The sequence below is a fragment of the Clarias gariepinus genome, chromosome 6 (genome assembly GCF_024256425.1).
Source record: "Clarias gariepinus isolate MV-2021 ecotype Netherlands chromosome 6, CGAR_prim_01v2, whole genome shotgun sequence".
Lineage (NCBI taxonomy): Eukaryota > Metazoa > Chordata > Actinopteri > Siluriformes > Clariidae > Clarias > Clarias gariepinus.
Genome location: NC_071105.1, coordinates 24082098 through 24104389, shown reverse-complemented (window position 1 = coordinate 24104389; position 22292 = coordinate 24082098). Strand labels below are relative to the sequence as shown.

General features: G+C 36.5%; 1 protein-coding gene across 2 annotated transcripts in view; it reads right to left on the bottom strand.

Annotated features, from left to right (window-relative positions):
* slc12a5a (solute carrier family 12 member 5a) overlaps positions 1-22292 on the bottom strand; it is a 168515-nt gene that overhangs the window by 93406 nt on the left and 52817 nt on the right. Inside the window, exon 1 of one of the 2 annotated variants that reach the window (XM_053498297.1) lies at positions 7513-7704. The exons of the other annotated variant lie outside the window; for it this stretch is intronic. Coding sequence (XP_053354272.1) covers positions 7513-7567 — 55 coding nt within the window. The 5' untranslated portion in view covers positions 7568-7704. Of the gene's footprint in view, positions 1-7512; positions 7705-22292 lie in introns of those variants that run through there. 2 annotated transcript variants of the gene reach the window in all.

Here is a 22292-nt window from a genome sequence, read left to right as displayed (position 1 = left end):
ACCAATAAAACCCACAGAAATCCCCCTCATCGTGAAGTATCAATTAAAAAACTAAAGGTAGTCTTTTACATACTGAGTCCCTTCTCTGTTTACACAGTGATTTCAAATCAGCATGGCCACACACACTGTGAAGAATATAAAGTGCCCATTCACTAATTATAGATTACTTTGTATCAGTTTTGGCTTCAGATCAATCAACACACTGGCGCAGTACCTGATTAAATCTGTAATCTACAGTAATGACTGTTTTAAGATGGTAAGGTGTTCAAAAAAAATTTTAGTTATCACTAATACTAGTCAGCTTGCTTGTAGCTAAGTTACATGCTATTGCCTACCGTTGTTGCGGGGTTTCAACTTTGATTTACAGGGAGACCATGCAAACTTCAAACAAAAAAAACGAAGGTGCTAACCACTACACCACTGTGCCACCATAAATACAATTATTAGTAAACTTAATAATTTCAAATTAAGATATTATATATTAAAGGCTGTACTTTGGCTTAATAGTTAGCACTGTCGCCTTGCACAGACAAAAAAAAGTGTCAAAAGTGCCAAATAGCACAAAGAGTCTAGAACGCTAATTAATCAGCCTAGCAAATCACCATCCTGATCGCACCTCAGCTGTAGATTTGGAGGTATCATTACAGGTGTGTCACACTAATGGCAGACATGTTTATGACCACGTCAGTCACTTCCTGTCTCCCCAAACTGTTGTCAGTCTCACTGAAGTATCCATCAGTCGTTTTTTCCCTCTTTCTCTATCCACCTCTTACTAGCCTCCTCCACCTACACACACATTTTACAGTGGCTGCTTCCCTGCGACAGCAGTCTCTGTGGTGATAGTATTTTGTCACACAGTCTCTCTCTCTCTCTCTCTCTCTCTCTCTCTCTCTCACACACACACACACACATTCCCACCTTCAAAACTATGCAGTTTGTTAACTATTAACAAACACTTACTGTAAGGACTGATCCAACTAGAGAACATTCACATGTGACATTACTTCCAAACCTGAATCTGATCTATTTATGCAACTGGGTGATAATAAAAGGGATCTTTTTCTGACCACACTCATGGTCAGATTCAGTGACAGACGTGTACAGAAAGTGCAGTCATCCAAAACAAGTGTCATTTTAGTAATTACAGCCCTTCTCCACCGAGCCACTTCAGACGGAGACATGTGTGGAAACAGGCCTTTTGTTCTTTATGATGAAAGATTGGCATAATTAACCTTGAAAATAGTGTTCATGTACTGTATACACTGATCAGCCATAACATTAAAATGCAAAACATTACGCCCAGTATTGTGTCGATTCCCCTTATGCTGCTGGGCAGCTCTGACACCATTGGGATTGACTCCACAAGACCTCTGGGGGTGTTCTACAGTGTCGGCACTGGGAAGTTAGTGGCGGGTCTTTTGGGTGCTCTGGGTTGCTGGGTGGGGGCTTGATTGTCCAGCACATTCCATTAATGCTCAGTCGGATTGAAATCCAGAGAATTTGGAGGCCAGATCAACAACCTTGTATTCTTTGCCTTCTCAGTGTCATATTTGGATGAATGATACCTTTTATACCTTTCTATCATGCAACTTTCTTTTCAGCATTAACATTTTTTTTTTACAATGGCTTTCCTATGGGGTCGGAGATGATTCCCCTCAATATAGAAACTATGATCTAATTATTTAATTAAAGTAATCCATTTTTTCTTGATGTCTCACCAATTAACTTGTACTATAATTGAATGTGTTCATACGTGTGTGTGTGTGTGTGTGTGTGTGTGTGTGTGTGTGTGTGTGTGTGTGTGTGTGTGTGTAAAAGATGCTAATGCAGACCAGAGCACTGAAAGAATTCAAACAGACGCAGCAGTGTTACCATTTGAGATTCTCAGATCTCATTAATCACTGTTACACTCTGCCAGCCTGGGTGTATGTGAGGTTGTGCATTTGTGTGTGAAACAGGTGTCCTGTTCCTCTATGGCTAACCCTGGGTGACCAATTCATTATTTATTTAGACCAATTTTCATGCCGCTCTATTAGACAAAGTGCCACATGGATTCAAATCTAGGTCATTTAAACAGGTGTTAAATCAATCTATAATCTAATCTTTTTTTTTCTTTTGTTCATAGAAAATGATTCAAATAAACTTCTGCATGGCATTACAGGAGCGATAGCGCTAACATTTACATTTAGGCATTTAGCAGACGCTCTTATCCAGAGCGACTTACATTTTTACCTTATTATATCTGAGCAGTTGGGGGTTAAGGGCCTTGCTCAAGGGCCCAACAGGGGCAACGTGGTGGTTGTGGGGTTTGAACCTGGGATCTTCCGAACCGTAGTCCAATGCCTTAACCACTAAGCTACCCCTGGCCCCACAAACCTAAACTTCGTTTTCATGTAGTATACTGACACATAAAGTGCTTTAATATCGGAAATAAAATGAAATTGACTCCCAATAGGGCATTTAAGTGTGCACTCGGGCAAAACTACATACATCATTACTAATGACTGTCTACAGCAAACTGGTAGGGGAGAGAGAGAAAAAGAGAGAAAGAGAGCGAGAGAGAGCACATGGCAGAGCGTGATACAGTAGAGAAGTTCTTCTTACAGAAAAAACGACTGGACTTGTTCATTTGAAATATTTTGCTACTATTTCAGTTAGCTGCTGCAGGCTGAATCTCTTCGGATCTGGGGCAGTGGTGGCTAGTGTGTTAAGCCTCTGAGTTACAGATCGGAAGATCAGCGGTTTGAGCCCCAGCTCCGCCAGGTTGCCGCTGTGGGGCCTTGAGCAAGGTCCTTAACCCTGTCTGCTCCAGGGGCGCTGTAGAAATGGCTGACCCTGCGCTCTGACCTCTGCCTACCAAGAAGCTGGGATATGCAAAGAATTAAGCATTTCACTGCATATCGTACTGTGTATGACTGTGTATGTGACAAATAAAAAAAAAAACAAAATTTCCCAGCATCTCCATCTATGATGCTGATTGGAGAAGATCAAGGAGGCCCAAGCCAGAGCCGCACTCTTCTGGACTTATTGTACAGAGGTCACTTCTTCAGACAAAAACACAGATGTGCTATGGGTTTTCTTGTGTGACCCATTGTTGCCAACATGTAGATGGAAGATGTAGATAAGAAAAGGTCTCCTTCTTGGGGACGCCACCATCCCATTGAATTATCAACAAAGCTGAGACCATGGGTAAAAACTATGGGATTCTACACCCTACATAGTGCACTAGCTTTTGATTTTATGTTGTATGGGATACAACCCCTGTTACTTAGCTGAGGATGTTCTACGGACTAAGTGTAGACATTAAAGAAACTTACAAGATTTACAGAATTGTCTACCACCTCCATGGATTATTCTCCTTTTAGCTACATAGTATCAGTAAAACATAAAACTGAGAGTCCAAAGTCAAAAGAAGAACCTTGTCATTACTTACATGGTGGGTGTATCTGAAAAGCTCTAGAGGATGTTTGAATGCCCTTTTATTTTAAACCCACAAACACCCTGAGACAGAGACTGGTCCATTCAAGAGACTGTATACTAAAACACGAGAAGAGCAACATAGTGCATGCAGTCCAGTCCAATGAGGACATTGGAGTGTATATTGGAGAATATTTAAAACAGCCTTTGCACAAGAGGATGGATCAGCAAAGAGGGAACAATACTTCAGGACCTCAATCAGCAACCTACCTGGAATTAAAATATAGATAGACATTTGAGGACAACAATGTGCACATTTGGGACAGAGAGGCTAGATGGCTTCGACAGTAAAGTAAACCATCTATACAAAAATGGAAAATCCTTCCCTCAACAGGAACTGTCGTACATTTCTCATGCTGGCCTCTCATCCATTTCCAGGCGGGTAAAGAACATTTTATATATACCGGATGGAGGCCAGAAACTAACAAATCTCCTCGTGAGGTCATAAGGGAGTATGGGTGACCATCACTTCTTAAAGACTTCTTCTCATTCTAACCATCTCAAATTGTCCATCAATGAGCCTTCCAAATGAAAAATTGCCCAAGCAGGATATACTGTATTTAGTGTCTCTAATCAACCTCCTCACAATGATGAGTAGTAAAAGGGATGAGTAGTGAAATGTTTTAAACTAACAAAAAAAAAAACAACCCGTTGACATGACTTAATTTCCAGAAAAGGTTCATGACTGTACCTGTAACACAGCTTTAATGGAACATTATGTTCAAAACAAAAACATACTATGAACACAGATTGTATGACAGGGCATACTAATATTTAGCAGGCTCAAAAAGATGCCTCTTACTAATTCTTACTTTCGTTTAGAGTTAGGTCCAAAAGTATTTTAAGAGTAACTTAACTGCCTCTGTACACCACCAAATGGTATCTGAAATGAAGCAATCAAGACATTATAAAAGTGTAGACCTTGAGCTGTAATGCAAGGGGTTTAACAAAAATATTGCATGAGATTTTGAAAAAAACATATTTTTACATAATCCCCCTGTTTTCACAGGCTTAAAAGTAATTGGACATTTGACCAATATGCAGTTTGATGCTCAAGCACAAGTCTTTTTCCTTATTATTTCATGACAAAATAAGAAGATAAAAGGTATGAAGTTTGCTCCAAGTTTTAAATTTGCATTTGGCCATGGCAACTCTTAATGTGTTGGTTAAAGAGGTGTCACTACAAGTAAAGGAGTTTATCATCAGGCAGAATAACAAAACAGACTTACTATCGAGATAGCCAAAACTATTGGAGTGACCAAATCAACGTCAAATTTGTTACGTTCTTAAAAAGAAGAAATGCATGAGTTAGCTGAGCAAAAGGCCTATACAACCATTAAAAAAATCAAAATTGGATAACCACAGAAAAATAATAAAAGCAAGCTAGAGACACTTTAAAAAATATGACTACAGATATGTGACTGCAAATAGTCTAAAGCAGAAATATTAACCAATATTTCAGGTACTGAAGACAAAATAGAAGGCAGAGAGCCTCACAAACAAGCTGCAACTGGAGGTAGCTGTAATAAGGGCCTGGCAAAGCATCTCTAGAGAGGAAGCTCAGCATTTGGTGATTATCATGGGTTTTAGTCGCCATGTTAGTTTGTCCAATTATACTGTAAAATAAATGACCTATTAAAGTGTATACAATAATTTCTACCTTAAACTTTAACAAAATATCTGTAAATAGCTGGTCAGGTAAAGGGCTGAGCAAAATGACAGAATTAATATATATATATATATATATATATATATATATATATATATATATATAAGTTATAAATATAAAAAACAATACACTGCCCAGCAAAAAAAGGCGCACACTGTAATATTCAATTGGATCACCTTTTGCTTTTACGGCGTTTACGGCTGTCACAACATTTCGATAAACTTATGCAATCACAGATTATTTACTTCCACCCGGAGTTATATTAATTTCTCTTCAAGATATTGTAATGTTGATGAGAGAGTGGAAGCTCTCCTAGGGGTGAGCCTGATGAATTTTGGCATTGTCATCATAAAAAGGGAAGGGGAAAAAATGGATGGGAAAATCCTGGTCGTATTGGTCGGTATATTAAGGTTGTCATTTTTTTTAGCAGAATGTTGCTGAACCTTGACCTAAACTACAGATGCAACCCCACATTATATCACATATATAATCCTTTAAGTTTTCCTAGCATTGTATGTGTGGAAATTCTTTTCTTATTAAACTTAGCTATGGGTTCCACATTTATTTTTTTTTTATTTAATTTAATTTCAATTTAGGATATTTTTTTTCGATTACATTTCTTCCCTGAAGAGAATGGGTCACCACTATAACTCTAGGTTTTAATAACATATTTTTCAGTCAAGTAAAGCGAACAACCAGGAGATTGTTGAAACTACTAACAGTTTTACTACTACTACTAAACCTTTACTAGAGTTTACTACCAGCGGGGAAGGTTTCGTCTCATAGTTTGTGAAAAATCCCACACATACAGTATACAAATATTCTACTGACTACATTAGGTAGAAAAAAAATTATTTAGCAATACAAGCCAAAAAGAGAATAATTAATAAAAGGTGTGACAAACACCTAAACAGTAATTTTAAATTTGACCACCTCATACTGTATGTACCTCTACATAGTATGTCTCCTCATCATAATAATATTAATAATAATAATAAAAGAGCATTTTTAAATCAGACCACTTGAATCAAAGGCTTCTTATTTTTTCCCCCTGTTGAGTGAACAGCTGACTCTTCTCTCGATAATGAATAAAATGGTATAATCAGATGGCAGCTCATGAATACGCTAACACAGAGGATGCTGAATGCATCTGGAGACGAACGACTTTCATTGTGTCCGGGCGAGATAGAAAGACTCTCGCACAAATCTCCTGATAAAGCCACTTAGGCTGTTACTCGGTGTGTAATGAAGAGGACAAATCAGTACCATGGACAGAGGCATACTTTTATAGCAAAGAGAGAGGCAGGAAGTACACAGAAATAAATGCAGCTCTTGGGTTGTAGTTTGTTCATGTATAATGAGGAGAAAAAAAAGTTAAACTACCAAATCAGAAGAGGGGAAAAATAATGCGGAAAATGATTGTGGTAAAGGGAAAAAAATTTATATATTTTGTGTCACCCTGCTTTGTAGTCATACTTAGAGACAAGGTCTGCCACACAGGCAACACATATACACTTGAACAGATTGAACAAAGCAGCCTTATTCTTGCATTAACAGGAATTTTAACTCTATATAGAGAATTTGATTTGTTTCACATAAAAGGCGGTGTGATTAATGGATGTGAGACAGCTTCAGTATCGCATGCTTTACCACAGCACATGATCCAATAAAACATGCTGTAATTAAGAGAAAACCTAACACTTATGAACATTGAAGCATATTCCATATCATTAAAATTTTGCCAGTACAAGTAAGCTAAGAAAGTGATGGGACTGTTTTTGTTCTTCATTAGCTTAGGGTCAATGCTATTAATGTTACTGTACTACTCTGCCTGAGTTATTTGTGAAGCACTACTCTTTGGGAATAGGATTTTATAAAAGGTTGAGGGATAGCACTACTTGTGCAGCTTAGGTACACACAGGGCTCGTGCGCTACTTTTACGGATGTGACTTTGGGAAGCATGGTGCTGTCCATGGTGGCTCTGTGAAGTATGTCATGAGTGATGCACCAGGGCATCACGCATAAACAAAAGACCCGATTACTATTCTAGGCACGGCACACATGCAGTAAAAGCGGAGAGAGAATCCAATGCAGGCAACAACACCAGAACACACCCCTCCTACTATTACGCTTTCTATCATTCTCTCTCTCTCTCTCTCTCTCTGCCTCGTCTCCTCCTGCTCGTCCCTCCATTTCTGTGTATGATCTGCCCATAAAAAAATCACGTCGTGGCTGAATGTGTGCATAGCATGTGCGTGTCTGCTTGTATAGCGTATTTACCTGCATGCAATGTTTTCTGGACTGTATGTAAATAGTCGTGCATGTGTGTGTGTGTGTGTGAGAGAGAGAGAGATTCCACCACTCACCCTGGCTGTTTGCTCCCCCCTCTCCCTCCTCATACTCGGTGAGGTTGTTGAGCATCGTGGCTCTCAGCTTCTCCTCGTTTTCCTGGTCCCTAGAGTTCCCTCCAAACTGTCCCCAAAAAAATCACACACTTCCACCCGAACACAGGGACAGAAGAGAGAAAAAGATGGACAGAGTCACCTCCTGTCCTCCTTTCTTTCCCTGCTGGGGATGCGAGGAAGAGAAGTGAGCTGTAAAAAATAAAGAGAGAGCTTTTTCTCTCTACGCTGTTTCTCTTCTTGCTGTAGTCCCCATTCTCCCTCTCTCTCTCTCTCTCTCTCTCAGTGGTTTCTCTCTCAATCTCTTTTTCTCTCTCACTCACTCTCTCTCTCTTTTTTCAGGAGGAGGAGGATATCGTAGAGAGCAAGAGCTACAGGAGTTGGATGATGGAACGCTCTTGCTTACTCCCTCACACATACAATGCAGAGCATACGCATGCTCTTTCACATTCATCAAGACTAGGATCAATGATCACCATGATCAGTCGTCCTGAAACTTAACATGATTACTCCATGCGCGGAGTGTTTACTCTCCCCAGTACCTGAACAACGGAGAGACAGAAGAGAGAGAGAGAGAGAGGATGGTGATTGGAGCATAAAAGAGGGAGGAGAAAGATCTGGAGAGGTTCGGTAGACAGGTTCTTCATCTCTTCTCATCTGATGTTTGTCAGAAGATGATGATATGCATAGAACCTCCTACTCTCTCTCTCTCTCTCTCTCTCTCCGTCTGTTGACAGTCTAGATAGCTGGTTGGTATCCTTCCCTTGCACATACTGCTTTTTTATTTTGTATTTGCAGGTTTAAAATTTAAGAAAACGAGACATGATCATTAGTTATATTATGTAGGAGAATTATGTAGTCATTTTCATACAATAAGGCATTATGTTCTGCAGCAGCTAAAAGATCTCTCATTTATAAATGTCTGTGTCTATGGCTTCAAATAAGGATGCCTGTGCGTGCGCGCGCGTGTGTGTGTAGGTTACATAATTTTATATCTTGGTGGAAATTAAATATTTTAACACAGGTTGAACATCGCGGTGATATTTGGCCAATTTTTATTGTTTTTGAATTAAATATGGGTGTTATAAACATGTATTTGTGTAAAAAAGAAAGATAGAGAGAAAGTGGTATAAGGTTTTGAGATCGAGGCCATACTGTAATAATACAAACCGCTGTGTTAATCTTGTGAAACCAGCAGTGTCATCAGTGCTGTCGTGGCAACCAGATTCATTAATCTGTGGTGCTCAGAAACTGACAGATTTCCATATAAAGAATATCCAACCAGAAATCAACCAATATTGCATCTTTTCATAAGCAAAAAGTTTTCTTGGCTATTTAAGTAAGTGTTTCTGTGCCACACACTAGATAGCATATTGTCATTAAAAAATACACAATGAACTAAATTAAGTATAGTTTGATAAGTGACCTGTGAAAGACAAAAATATTTTTTTTTTGGTAGGTTAAAATTTAGGACCTAAGCCTTTGTTCAAAAAGTGGAGACCTGGACATTTCATTAGGGTGAGTTCAGTAGCAGTATTTAGGTATGCTTCATTTAGTAAGATTAGTCAGTAGGGTTAGTTCAGTTGGTTTAGTACAGTGCAGCACTGTTACTGGTTACTGACCAGAAGCAGATCCTAGGATTAGTTTAAGTTTTAGATCAGTATGGTATTATTGTTTTTATTTAATGGGGTTACAGTAAGTTCCGTTCAATAAAGTTTAGTAAAGGTAGTTTAGTAGAGTTAATCCAGTAGGGTTACTTACTAGGGCTTGATTCACTAGGCTTACATTAGCATTGGTCCTTTAGTAGCGTACTGGTATTACTGGTATTTAGTAGCGTTAATTCTGTAATGTTGGATCAAAAGGTTTCAGTAAGATTAGTTTAGTAGCTTTACATTAGTAGAGTTAGTTCAATAGCTTAAGTTAAGGAGGGCTGTATCAATTAAATAGCTTTATTTCTTTCAGCTTGGTAAAGTCAGGGTGGTTCAGTATGGTTAGTTCAGTAGGGCTGTTTAAATAGTTTAATTAAATAGGGTTAGTTGTTTCAGGAGTTTTAGTTCAGAAGGGGGTAAGTATGGTTAGTTTAGTAGGGAAGGGCTAGTTCTTTATGGTTGGTTTAGTAGTATTAATTCAGTAGTGTTAGTTCATTTACAGCAGGTTGCTTCAATATGATTAGTTTAGTAGGGCTGGTTAAATAGAATATGATTATTCTACACATACACATATTTGAGTAGTGTTGATTCAGTAGATTTAGTTTAGTAGGACTGGACCCGTTTATTTATTTCTGTAGCTTTAAGTCTGTATGGTTGGTTGTTTAGAGGGGATGGTTCAATAGGGTTAATCTGTACCTACAATAGTTCTGGAGGTTTAGTTCAGTAGCATTGTTTTAGGAGAGTTTCTTTAGTAGCAGAGGTTCAATTAGGTTGATTTAGTGAGGTTGGTTCTATAGAGTTAGTTTATATAGGGTTGGTTTTGTTGACACTTACACATATAAACTCATAGTATTTACAAAGTACAAAGTATTTATTCTATTCGATAACCATCATTGTTGCCCAAAGCTGGTTGGCCAGGACACGAGTCTTTAAAATACGGAAATCAGACTACCTGGTGGACGACTATAAACGGCACAAAAAAAACTTATGGTTAAAGTTATGTGTATAGTTAGCATTAAATTTAGAGTACAGGCATCACTTTTATTATTATTATTATTATTATTATTATATAATATTGTTATTGTTATTGAAGATGTACTAGATGTTACATGTACTGCTTTGATTGGCTGACTGAATAATGAACTGGATTGTGTCTGGTCATATGATGTGACTGATTTAGCTGTTTTGTGCTAAAATGAGACTGGACTTTGATCAGCATCCCATGTGACCTATTTAGCAGACTCCACACTAATCTCTGTAGATTTAGTAGTTTACATGAGGACACTGTATATAAGGCTTGAAATTTCATAGGGGAGTCCAGCAATACACAGTATATCGTATATACGTTTTTTATGTTGTTTAATAAATACTACATTTTTGTAAGAAGTGTTAGTAAAATACTTAAATGAGTGTACAATTCTACAATTCTGCATTTTGCTATTATTATTGATATTGGTTGTTGCATTCTATTTTTTTTTACTTTATTTATTTATTTATTTACATTTATTTATTTATTTGCTTGCATATTTTATTACACTGTTTGTTCTTAGAGCAGTCAATGGCACATGAATTTCCTCCCTGATTAATAAAGTTTTATCTTAACTTATATTATCTTAATAAAAAATAAATAAATAAATAATAATAATAATAATAATTAAACTTTATGTATTGAACAAATGAGGTTACTATTGAAATGTTCAACACAGATCCTGCATTCCATAACAGTACTAAATTAACAGGAACTGCACAATAGGGTCACAGTAACATTGGTTTGATGGCTGTAGCTATTAAACACATGGCTGCTGTCATGCCCTTGAGAGAAGCTTTTAACCCCACACTGTTCCAGAAATGCTGCTTCCCCTACGGTTTTCCCTAACACTCCAGCAAACAGGAAATGAAATACATCGGAAGACACTGACTTTAGTTATTTAAAGGTAAATAAAAGAGTTGGATGGAAGGATACAGTAGGAACGGTCTGGGTTATGATGGTCAAGACAATAGGGAATTTAACTTCAGCTTGTTTTGACACAATTACATGTGAACTGCTCCAAGCAATGAAAGGAGCCTGTCAGATGGAGGATGTCAGACTTTTAAATCATTCACTGAGTCAGTGTTTTTCCTCTGTGTACAGTGCAATCCCATCCACTTGCAAGCACAACGGACGATACAACATTCAATAGCATCACCTCAGTGCCAATATGCTTAACTAATGATTATTGTCTATAAGCTGACATGATGAATAAAATAACATTTCTAGCCAAGTCGTATCATTCAGCAGCTGACAATGTACATTAGATCTGAAAGAACGAATCGATTTGTATTCTTTCACATACACCGTAACACAGAAACTGCTGTAAACGAGACTCTGACAGTGATGTGGAAGACCAGCCAGTCCAAACAGCAGACATACAGTATTGACCTGCTCAAGAATATGCCTTAATGAGAAATTCTCCCTGACAGGCAGTTGGAATACTTTATTAATAAGGGAAATGGATTTACACTGATCAGGGATGGTGCAGTATGACCTCTTAATACATGGGGGTGCATTGTACAGTATACAGGGCAGTGATTTCTTAGAATCATGTTTAAATTTTTATAACAGTAACGCAAACTGTAATGATGGCTCCAATTCAAATTAGAGATTATTAATACTAATACTTATATCTGTGTTTTTTATAGGACGTCTCACGACAAAGGGACTTGTATGGTGCAAGTGCCACAATTCTTGTTTGATAACCAGATTAACAATGTATTGCTGCTTAATTAGAAATTAAAACAGAAATAATAATAATAATAATAATAATAATAATAATAATAATAATAATACAATCAAACTGTTGATTTAGTTAAGCTGTCATTTTTATCCTTGTGAAACAGTCGCAGTTTCTTAATAACAAATGTTTTTTTAATCATTTCTTTATAGAGAAAAAGTAAACCGTTTATAGTTTAAACATTTAAATAGTTAGAAAATTGCTGATACAACAGGAAAAAAGCACCCCAGGATGTCCTGTCACTAGAAAACCCATTTATATGTGTACAGTACAGCCTGAAGTTTGGACACAAGTTTGAACTATTTTCCTAGAATATCGATCCTTTTTTTTTTTCAAAACTGTGAAATAAAATATGGCATTAGGTAATAAATTAACAACAGCAACAACAATAGGCAGTGTTATTTTAAAAGACAAAGGTTATTCATTTATGCATTGTTTTTTAGACTCTCTCTCTCTTTTATATATATATATATATATATATTTATATATATATATATATATATATATATATATAAAACAATGCATAATAAAATCTGAGTATTGTACCTTAGCAACTCTCAATCGCATCTATCTATAAAGGAGTATGTGGCAGCAGTTAAATGTCCTGTCAGTTAGATTTCTTAACTGCCTTTATGTCACTGTCAAACTGGGAATTTACATATTTTTTAATGACACCGGATGCCAAAACACATAATTAACCCACTTAATTATAAGTAAACTTCATGTTTGTACATACACATTGGGACATAAACTCTTTTTTTTCTTTTCTTTTTTTTTTAAATGCATTAAATAAAATTCATGGAACTGAACATACATAAGCGTATAGCACTGGATTTATGAGTTACATGCTGAGGATTAGTTTATTACAAACTCACACACACACACACACACACACATACAGTATATCTTACAATCCTTAAAAATACCTTAAATTTACAATTATTAAAGAAGCTAATTATTGCTATACTACACATTCATTATTTATAAAGTCCAAAGTATCAGAACAGCAGGGCCATTTTTTTTTCTATAGACTGAAGATATTTTAAGAAATCAGAAAAAGGCTATGAAATGTTAGATCGGAATTTGAGATTCTGTTTTGAGATTTCTGTGTTTGTTTGCGGTATTTAGATGTGTTTAACAAGAACATGACACCTTTTGTTTAAATGTACCCTTTTTTCATGTGACTAACAGGTGTTTCTTGTTGCTCAAGTTGTTTTTAATTGCAATGAATGTCTACTCTTGGTTTTTGCGTTTGGATTCACCTGTGAAGACTGTATTTGTTGTTCCAAAGGATAAACCAGCAAGCAAGAGGCTGATGGATACAATGAGTTGTAAGAACAAACACTGTAAGAGCTGTGTCAATATCCCCGACCCCCTACACCCAAACCCCCCACCACACCCCCACACCCCACCTCCACGGTCGCCAAAAATAAAAATCATCAATATCTTCTTTTTACAAACTGCAAGATGTAAAGCACTTTATTAGCATTAAGAATGAAAAGGCCAGATTGGATTTCAAGCGCATACAGATAAAAAATACAGATGACCTGGAAGTGAGATTTATCTCCATCAAAGGACAAAGTGTGAAGAAAGAAACGATCTGTTGATGACCCAAAACATACAAGTTCGTTGATGAAGCACAGTGGAGGTTGTGTCGTGGATTGGGTTTGCATTGCTTCCTCCGGAACGGGTTCATTATTCTCTACAGATGTTGTACTCATGATGATGGCAGCAGAACTCATTTAGAAATCTCTCTGCCAAGTTACTGAATCTAATTTATTTGACAGAAGCTTCATTTTGCAGCTAGAAAATGACTAAAAACACACTGTCAACACAACAAGTGATTGCCTTAGGGGAAACAAACTGGGAAGTTTTATAGCATAGCACTGGCCATGTCAACAACCAGACTTTAGCCCAATTGGGCATGGCTTTTACCTCCTGAACACCAGACTAAAAGGAGAACCTCCCCAACACAAGCCAAAGAAGCTACAGTACAAAAATTGGGAAAGTATTTATAACAAAACAATGCAAATGTTTGGTGATGTCAGTGGGTAAAAAACAGACTCTCTTCCAATACAATTGCTCACCTAAAAGAGGTGGTTTATCACCAGAGGCCTCCACTTTTCTCTCCTAAAACAGTTCAAGCAGGCAAAGCATTGAAAGCAACAGCTGTTCAGTAGCTTTTGCAGTTATTATTGGGATAACAAGCAAGTATCAAAGGGAAAAATGATCTGGGGAAAAAACATCAAATAATGGCACTTAGTGGGAAAACCACATGGTCTCAGACAGAAGCAAGTGCAGTAGAACAGAACTTTGAATGTAATCTACAGTAAAGAAAGATCAAGATAAAAAACAACTACTCAATCGAACAGTTTTAAAAAACTGCACACACCGCCACAGAAAGAGAGAGAGAGAGAGAGAGAGAGGGCCATCAAGATCCATAAAACTCTTCTGAGCATGTTTAGAGAAGAAAGGATGGGAGATATTGGCAGAACTCACATCTTAAATGGTGTTCTTGACAGAACTATTGAAATACAGGCTGAAATATTTTTTTTTTATTTTGTTTCAGAAAACCTTTAGGAGCATAAGGATTAAGACATGGCAAGAAACTGCATCATAGTGTATTTTTAGCCCTCAAAATATGACATAGATTGGAGTAACTGTGCGTTTCTGAAGAGCAGATTTAAAAAGCTGCAGCTGGCAGTGGACTCTAAGTCCATACTTATAAGTGACATTTATTAATCTAAGTTTCTTGTTGAGAATGACACTTTTGTAAAAGCTAGGTTTTTACATTTCGAGAGAGTGTATCAAGACCTATACACGGAAAGGACATAACAAGGTGACCCACTTTTCTCCTAGCAGAAAAAAACAACACTAAAAATGTGAAAACACCCCAAATAGCTCAAAATCTCAATATTTAACAGAGGGACAGACAGACAGACACTGGTCACCTATACCATTACAGCACATGACATTATGCCCAGTATTGTGTAGGGTTCCGCCTCTGGGTGTATGCTGTGGTATCTGGCACTATGGCGTTGGCAGTGAATCCTTTAGGTGCGGAATTTGACGGCCGGATTCACAGCCTTGAGCACCTGCCGACCATGCTATGGCTGATCAGTGTAGTTCATGTATAATGCAAAGTAACTATTTGGATCTGTGTTGAGTTTTGAACCAGATATATGTATTTAGATTAGACTGGAGTTTATTTATTTATTTAGTATTTAAAGTGTACTACTACTACTATGCCCCCGGAACACCTGGAATAAATTAGGCAAGTAATTTTTTAGTAATAATTTAAACAAATAATAATTGGTTACAACCATTTTAGTGACAATGATAGATGCCTTATAAAATTTTTGTTGCTTTACAGTTTTATAACTGTTTTTTCTTTTTTTGTATTCCAGGAAGACATTTTATTTTAATGAAATATGATTATCTAGAAAAAAATCCTTATCAATAAACTAGTAAAACGTTCATTTACAAACTGCAAAACCACATGATAATATTCCATTACTTCATTCATCTTAACCACTTTATCATGGGCTGAATTTTAATCAATCTGGAGCAAATCCCAGGAACAATGGGGGAAAGACAGGACAATTGACCCCAAGCAATGGCCTTGCACTTTCAGGGTTGAGGGTTCGATTTCAGCTGTGGGTCTCTGTGTGTGTGGAGTTATCATGTTCTCCCAATGCTTGGTGGTTTTTTTTTTTTTCCAGGTACTGGAAACCTGCATCCTACCTACAGTCCTAAGACATGCACGGGCTAATCTGTGTATCCAAATTGCCCATAGTGTGTAAATATGTGTTTACACACTATGGTTTGTGTTTGGGTCCAATGCAATGGATGGGCACTCCGTCCAGGGTGTACCTCGCCTAGTGTCCCGTGGGATAGGCCCTAGGCCTCCGTGACACGGGACATGATAAGCAGTATATACTGTAGAATGAACGAGTGTGAGAGAGTGCTTGCACAAACTTTTGTTAATCTTTCAAGTCTAATTTCTCCATTCAGTTGCAATGTTTTTTATCTGAAACATGACAGGTAATCTAAATACATTTAATATTTAGGTCTGGTTCACTGCATGTTATTTATTGTTTAAAAGGTGTTGGTCATGGTTTACTAGCATCTTTGTCCAGGCCTGCTCATTTGCCCTAACCATGAACATAATTTCATTACATTTTATCTTTAGTGACATTTTTTTTTTTTTTAATATAACATTCACTACTTAGGGTAGAAAAAAACACTACCATTATAACAGGAAATTAGCCTCATTTACAGTATGTTGCTCAACGAAACACATTTGGGCAATTTCACTATAGCAGTCCACTGTGCCAGTGGAGGAGTTGCAGAGCTGTACTGTTGTTGTCGCAAAGGCATATTGGAGACTGAAATTACCTCACTGAAATTGTTTGTTTCGAAAAGAGCGGGGTAACCAGTGAAAAGGTGACTATCAGATTGTAGCAATTTTCCCAAACCATTTGATCCCAAAACGCAAAGAAACATTTACACAAATGGGTCACGGCAGACAATGTTGGACAACTAGAACAAAGCTGAGCAGAAACTAATTTCACGGAGAAAAATAATGAATGAGCTGGAAGACAAACAGAACAGACAAGCCATGGTGTCTAATCAGTCCTGTGTGTTTGGCAGGAGAGAAAGAAACAAAAAGTAAATACAGAAAAAAAAAAGAGATTGGAATAGACGAAGGCTCAAAATGAATGTTTCTGTGTACTTAGACTTGGAAGAGGATCTCCGAAAAGTAAGAAGAGAGAAAAACAAGTTCTTGGCTTTAAAACATTAGATCATTTCAATTTATTTCTCTGTGATGTGTAAGTGAATAAATAATCCACTATGCAGCCTGAAAGCAAATCCTTACATTGAAGAAGATAAATGTCATTTGTTGTCAGATAATCTTGTGTTGTGATGTGGATACTATAAATCATTCAAATGTTGATATTCATTTTACCTTTGAAAAAGTAAGAAGGCTACCTGATTTTTAAAAGTGCTTTTTATGTTCAATTAATAACCTTTGCTCAAGCAATGTTGACTTATATTTGTAGTACACTAAACATGTGTTTTGTCAAAATGAAAATCTGAATAAAATTACTTTAACAATTTCAATGATGTATACAGTACCAATGGATGAATGTTGGCTGCTCCAGTCCGGTGCTGCGTACTACTAAAAGATTCAGTGGCAGTACACAGTACTGGAAAGAGGAAAGAGAAGAGAGCAGCTGGCTGCCATAACCTACATTCATGGTAGCACTTTCAGCAAAAAAACATACCTGATAACATTATATCACCTTAAAGAACACTTTGTCCCCTTAGAAATTGCTTCTAAGTCATTTTGATTGTCAGTATTCTGTATTGATCTTTTTGTATTGTATCTTAATACATTTAATATTTAGGTCTGGTTCACTGAATTTAGTTCAATGTTTTGTTGCCGTTAGTTAACGTGAGCGCTAGCTTTCACCCACACACAGACAGGTTAACGACTCACCTCATCACTCTGTTCATGGACAACACAAACCAAAATAAACTAGCTAACTTCCAACACGAGGCTGAATCCCAAAACCCTCTCAAATCCCTGTCCCCTACATACTAAAGAGTTCCGGCCTAAGAGCTTGTTCGTAAGTCCATTTTGTTCTTAAGTCCAACAAGCATTGTCTAGGTACCAGGATACTAACACAACTGGCTATACACAGTATATTACAGTACAGTGTTCTTTACAAGTGTGCAGATGGTTGAATAATTCATGTTAAAAGAATGAGCAATGTCTGCCATCTTTTCATCTTGCTCCATTTATCGCCTCTAATTTTACGCTTGCTTACAGGCATCCTAGGCTTGTACTGCACTTGCAGAGGATGACCACTGCATGCCCGTGACAATGTACGCTGGACATGTGATCTAACTTTGTATCTTTGAAAGTTCGTAACTTGAATGTTCGTATGTAGAAGACTTGGTGTGTGGAACAAGGAATTCTTCACCCTACATAACAACCTAGCTTTCATTTTTATTCTATTTGGGAATAACAATCAGTAAAATAATAAGTGGTGACAGAAATAGAAACCTAGGAGGTTAACAGCACTGGTCGATTTTCATATAAATTTATCACCTCCATGATTTATTCTCTTCTTTTCGACCTTTTGTCTATATTGTACTGGCAAGAATTTAAAACAGCTTTCACACTTGTGTATATTTTAGTATATTATGTCCCCAAGTACTACAGAATTCTCTCTAATCTATGCAACAGGAAACACATTATAACATACAAATACTCATCTTTACAACCCTTTACAAAAACAAAAGCAACCAACAGCACCTTCTCTAAATCAAAACAAAAGTCCTTAACAAAAAATCACAATCAGTAAAAGGATTCTGGACCCCAATTAGCCATAACAAATCAAAACCACAAGAGCAATATTCACAGCTTAACTCTAGAAATCTCATTGCACCCAATCATTGATTCTGAACACTAAATAACTCCTGCTAGCCATCTGTTATCTGTGAGCAGAGGAAAATCACCCACATCACATAGAGGCGCATTGATCGGCACCTGCACTAGTCATCAGCAGTAACAGTCTGCTCAGTGGATAATTCTGAGATAATCTGAGTAGGCTGGACCTTCCACACTCTTGCTTATGGGCTGCAGATAATGAGATTAAAGTCTCTCAAATTGCTTGATTAAATTGTGCGGAAGCAGAAAGGGTACCAGACAAATTTGTGTTCAAATAGTGATAATGAAGGCCTCTGTCCATCATTTGGTGTCACTTCAGTTTAAAAATGGGTTTTAGCAATTTAGGCAATTCATTTGTCAACTTAAGAGTAACTTGAAAGAAAAATATATAAATTTAAATCCAGTTAATCACAGTCATAATTGTGATTAATCATAATTTTAAAATGATCAAAGTTACTTGCATTATAAACGTGCAAAGTTGTTATAAACAAAAGCATGATGAACTGGCTAAAGGAAACAGATTATGCAGTTTTATAATATCTCAAACATTGATATTTGACCAATGTTAAATTAAAATCTCTTGAATGGCATCGGCACTGCATGCAGTAGCTGGGTAGTACGGGGTGTGGCAACCCATCTACAGGAAGGCTCGAACCCGCATCCTCTCAGATCCAAAACTTAACAACCTAGAGCTCTAGCTGCCTGTACCACCACTACCATGTCTTACATGTAATGCGTTCTTGTAAAAATAGTTCCCCTTGAAGGTAGCTCAAGCACTCAACTTTGGTTTTATACAAACTTCCATCTAGAAGCTTTTTATAATGAAACTTGCAGGTCAGCACACCTGATGATGTTTCCTCAGTCATCTTATTATTCAATTTACCATCATCACCCAGCTTGGTTGCTGCAGTGCGATTATGGGAAGCCATTAGGGTCAAACTTGGTCACATGATTACTTTGCATTACAAATCATAGAAATGCTCTAAAGTTTCTAGAATTAATTAACTAATAAGCGTTAATGTGTTAATATTGACATCCTTACTTAAAAGTCACTCTGTGTAATGCTGAGAAAACATTTAATATTGCTAATAAGTAATATTAAATAATAATAATTACTATTTTTATTTTATTTGTATTTGTATGAGCATCAAATAATCTGCTTCATGAATTTTGACACATTCATTACGAAGCAGCATTGTGCATATTAAAAATTTAAGAGGCTACTAAGCGAAAGATAAAACTGTATTGTAAAAATTATTTCCTAGTTATAATACCTACTGCATAGACTAAATCAGTGAGACTTACTAACATAGGTTTAACAGTTTAATACACTTTAAATAATTGATGTTTTTATAAAGGCCAAGACTAAATGTATGCTAAATGTAATAAAACATGCTTAGGCAGATTATTAGGATATATTTAACTATGCATGAAAATATTTTGTAATGGAGATAAGAAATCATCAAGTTACAGTAAGCAGTTAGTTGCAAACTTACCCAACCATTAATCTTGGTGAACGATTGGTTGGTGGTAGCACGTGAGAGCAGGTGCATAGTCAAGCAATAAATTAAAAGAAGGCAGGTGGAACAAGCAGGTGATATGTAATGATTCTCACCTGTGACTTATTACCATGAGTTTCCTCATTTGTGTCTCTTTGTGGGAGAAAGTCTGATACTGTTTGGAAAAGCTTGTGAGACACCCAAACTTGAACCTGGCAGAGCAAAAACAGCAGCTGCAGAGGAACTTTGTTACTTGTTGTTCTACTGTTTTTATGTATTGAATTTAGTTTGACATCTTGCCGCCAAAGTCTTCCTCCACACTTGCACACACTTAGGTTTTACAGCCACCTTTTCATTGTACCTAAGTCCTAAATAAGATTAGAGCTGTACTTAATTGCTTTTAAAACACTGCTCTTAAAATTCTATTATTGTTTCAGAACGGTTTTTTTTTTGCCAATTCTGTCATTCAAAAAAGTGTTGTGATGGTACCATGGGCGCATTGCCTCCTTACAACTCCAGGGTCCCCAGTTCAACCCTGATCTTTATAGTGTGGGTTTCCTCTGGGCTCTCCGATATCCTTCCAACTCCAAAAATCATGCCAGTGAATTGATAATTCTAATCTACCACTGGGTGTTAATAAGCATGTGTATGGTTCCAACCCAGAGCTGCATAAAGCAGTTATGAGAATGTACAAGTGCTATAAAGATTAAATATCATATTTTATATATTATATTTATATTATATTTTTATACCAATATTCACCAGTGCAGTTTTCCCAAAACTGTCCTACTTCATAGGGGTGGTACTGTATATGAAAAGAGACAGTGAGTTTTCTCCCTAAAACCTAACTGTAACCTTTGCTTTTTGTCAGTATCTATATGACAGTAAAAGCTAAGATGCCAATTGTAGTAATCAGATTAAAAGAAGAAATTAAAGGGATGCATTCAAGCCGCTGATTTATGCCTTTTGACTTCACAATAAAGCACATGAATGCCTTTGTCTAAGCAGTGTCTAATAAGGACAGTACTTCATGCCCCCATAACTGCAGTCTTATTTTCATCTTTGAATGATTTACAAAGCAGATCCCTGCAAGACTAACAGATGTGATGGTAAATAAAAGACTCCGGCTAACAAAAACAAGCTTGACACTAATTATTCTGTCCATCTGAAAACAAGGAACATATGAAAAATTCATATTAACTCCAGTTACTGTTGGTGAACGCATGCAGTGACTTGAGTAATTTACATGTTAAAATTTCCATAAAGCATTGGCATGAACGACATGAATAATCTACGGCTGCAGCTGTGTCAAGCTTTGAGCAGAACAGCACTTCAGGTAGATTATTTTTTCTTAACATCTAGGCAGGCAGCGTTGCAATTACAGATATTTGTCAGGGTCGAGTCATGAAGCAAACGTGTCCATAAATCTAATACGGCTCACTGGCATGCTCCTGCAACAATTATAAATCCTAAATAGCAAATGAATTGCCAGAAAATAAATAGAAGTACTATATCAAACTGAGTGAGCTTTATAGAGAAAGGCTCTTGTAACTGCCAAAAATCAACAAAACAATAGTTTTATGCAGCAGGATTCCTTGGAGTTTTACATGCATTTCATTTCCTTCATATGAAAAAACATCTTCTGGAATAATCTAAGAAAAAAAAACAACACAGGAAAAAAACAGAGTTTGATAGTGTAAAAATGTTTTTGTCTGAAAAGTGTACATTTACAGGCAGAGCAAATTCACATAAGCACAACATTTTTGAGAGTCAGTACAGTTTTTTGCATGAGCAGGATTGATATGAAAGTCTTGCTTTGTCAGAGCAAAAAATACTGTGGTTATAATGGTTGCAAAGGGACAAGTAAACTCTTTTGGGCAAATAATATTGTTAGCCAAATGATGCAGCAAATAATAAGGAACAAGGCTTTAAAGAATTTACTTGCTGATTAAACATGGGACTAACAGAATTGACCTACTACTGTCATTTTAAATGAGCCTTTTAAAAAAACATACATACGTTACCCGATACCATACATCTTAACAAAGAAAAATATTTGGAATAGTCAAATTTAATACAAATTTAATATAGATACTACACTTATTTTACAGTTGAATTTGTCTCTTTTTTTTTGCTTATTTTAAGCTTTTTTTTGTGGACAAATGCTCAATTTTTTTGCCAATAGAATAAGCAGCTTGAGATTCTTAAAAAATGTTTAAAAATAAATATTGTAATTTGAAATAAGACATTTCTTAAACAAATAAAATTTTAGATAGTTTTATTATATTTAAAATATATTTACTTTAAAATTGCTTTTCATCTTCTTTTATCTTCGTTTGATTGCTTTGTTTATTGATTTATTTTT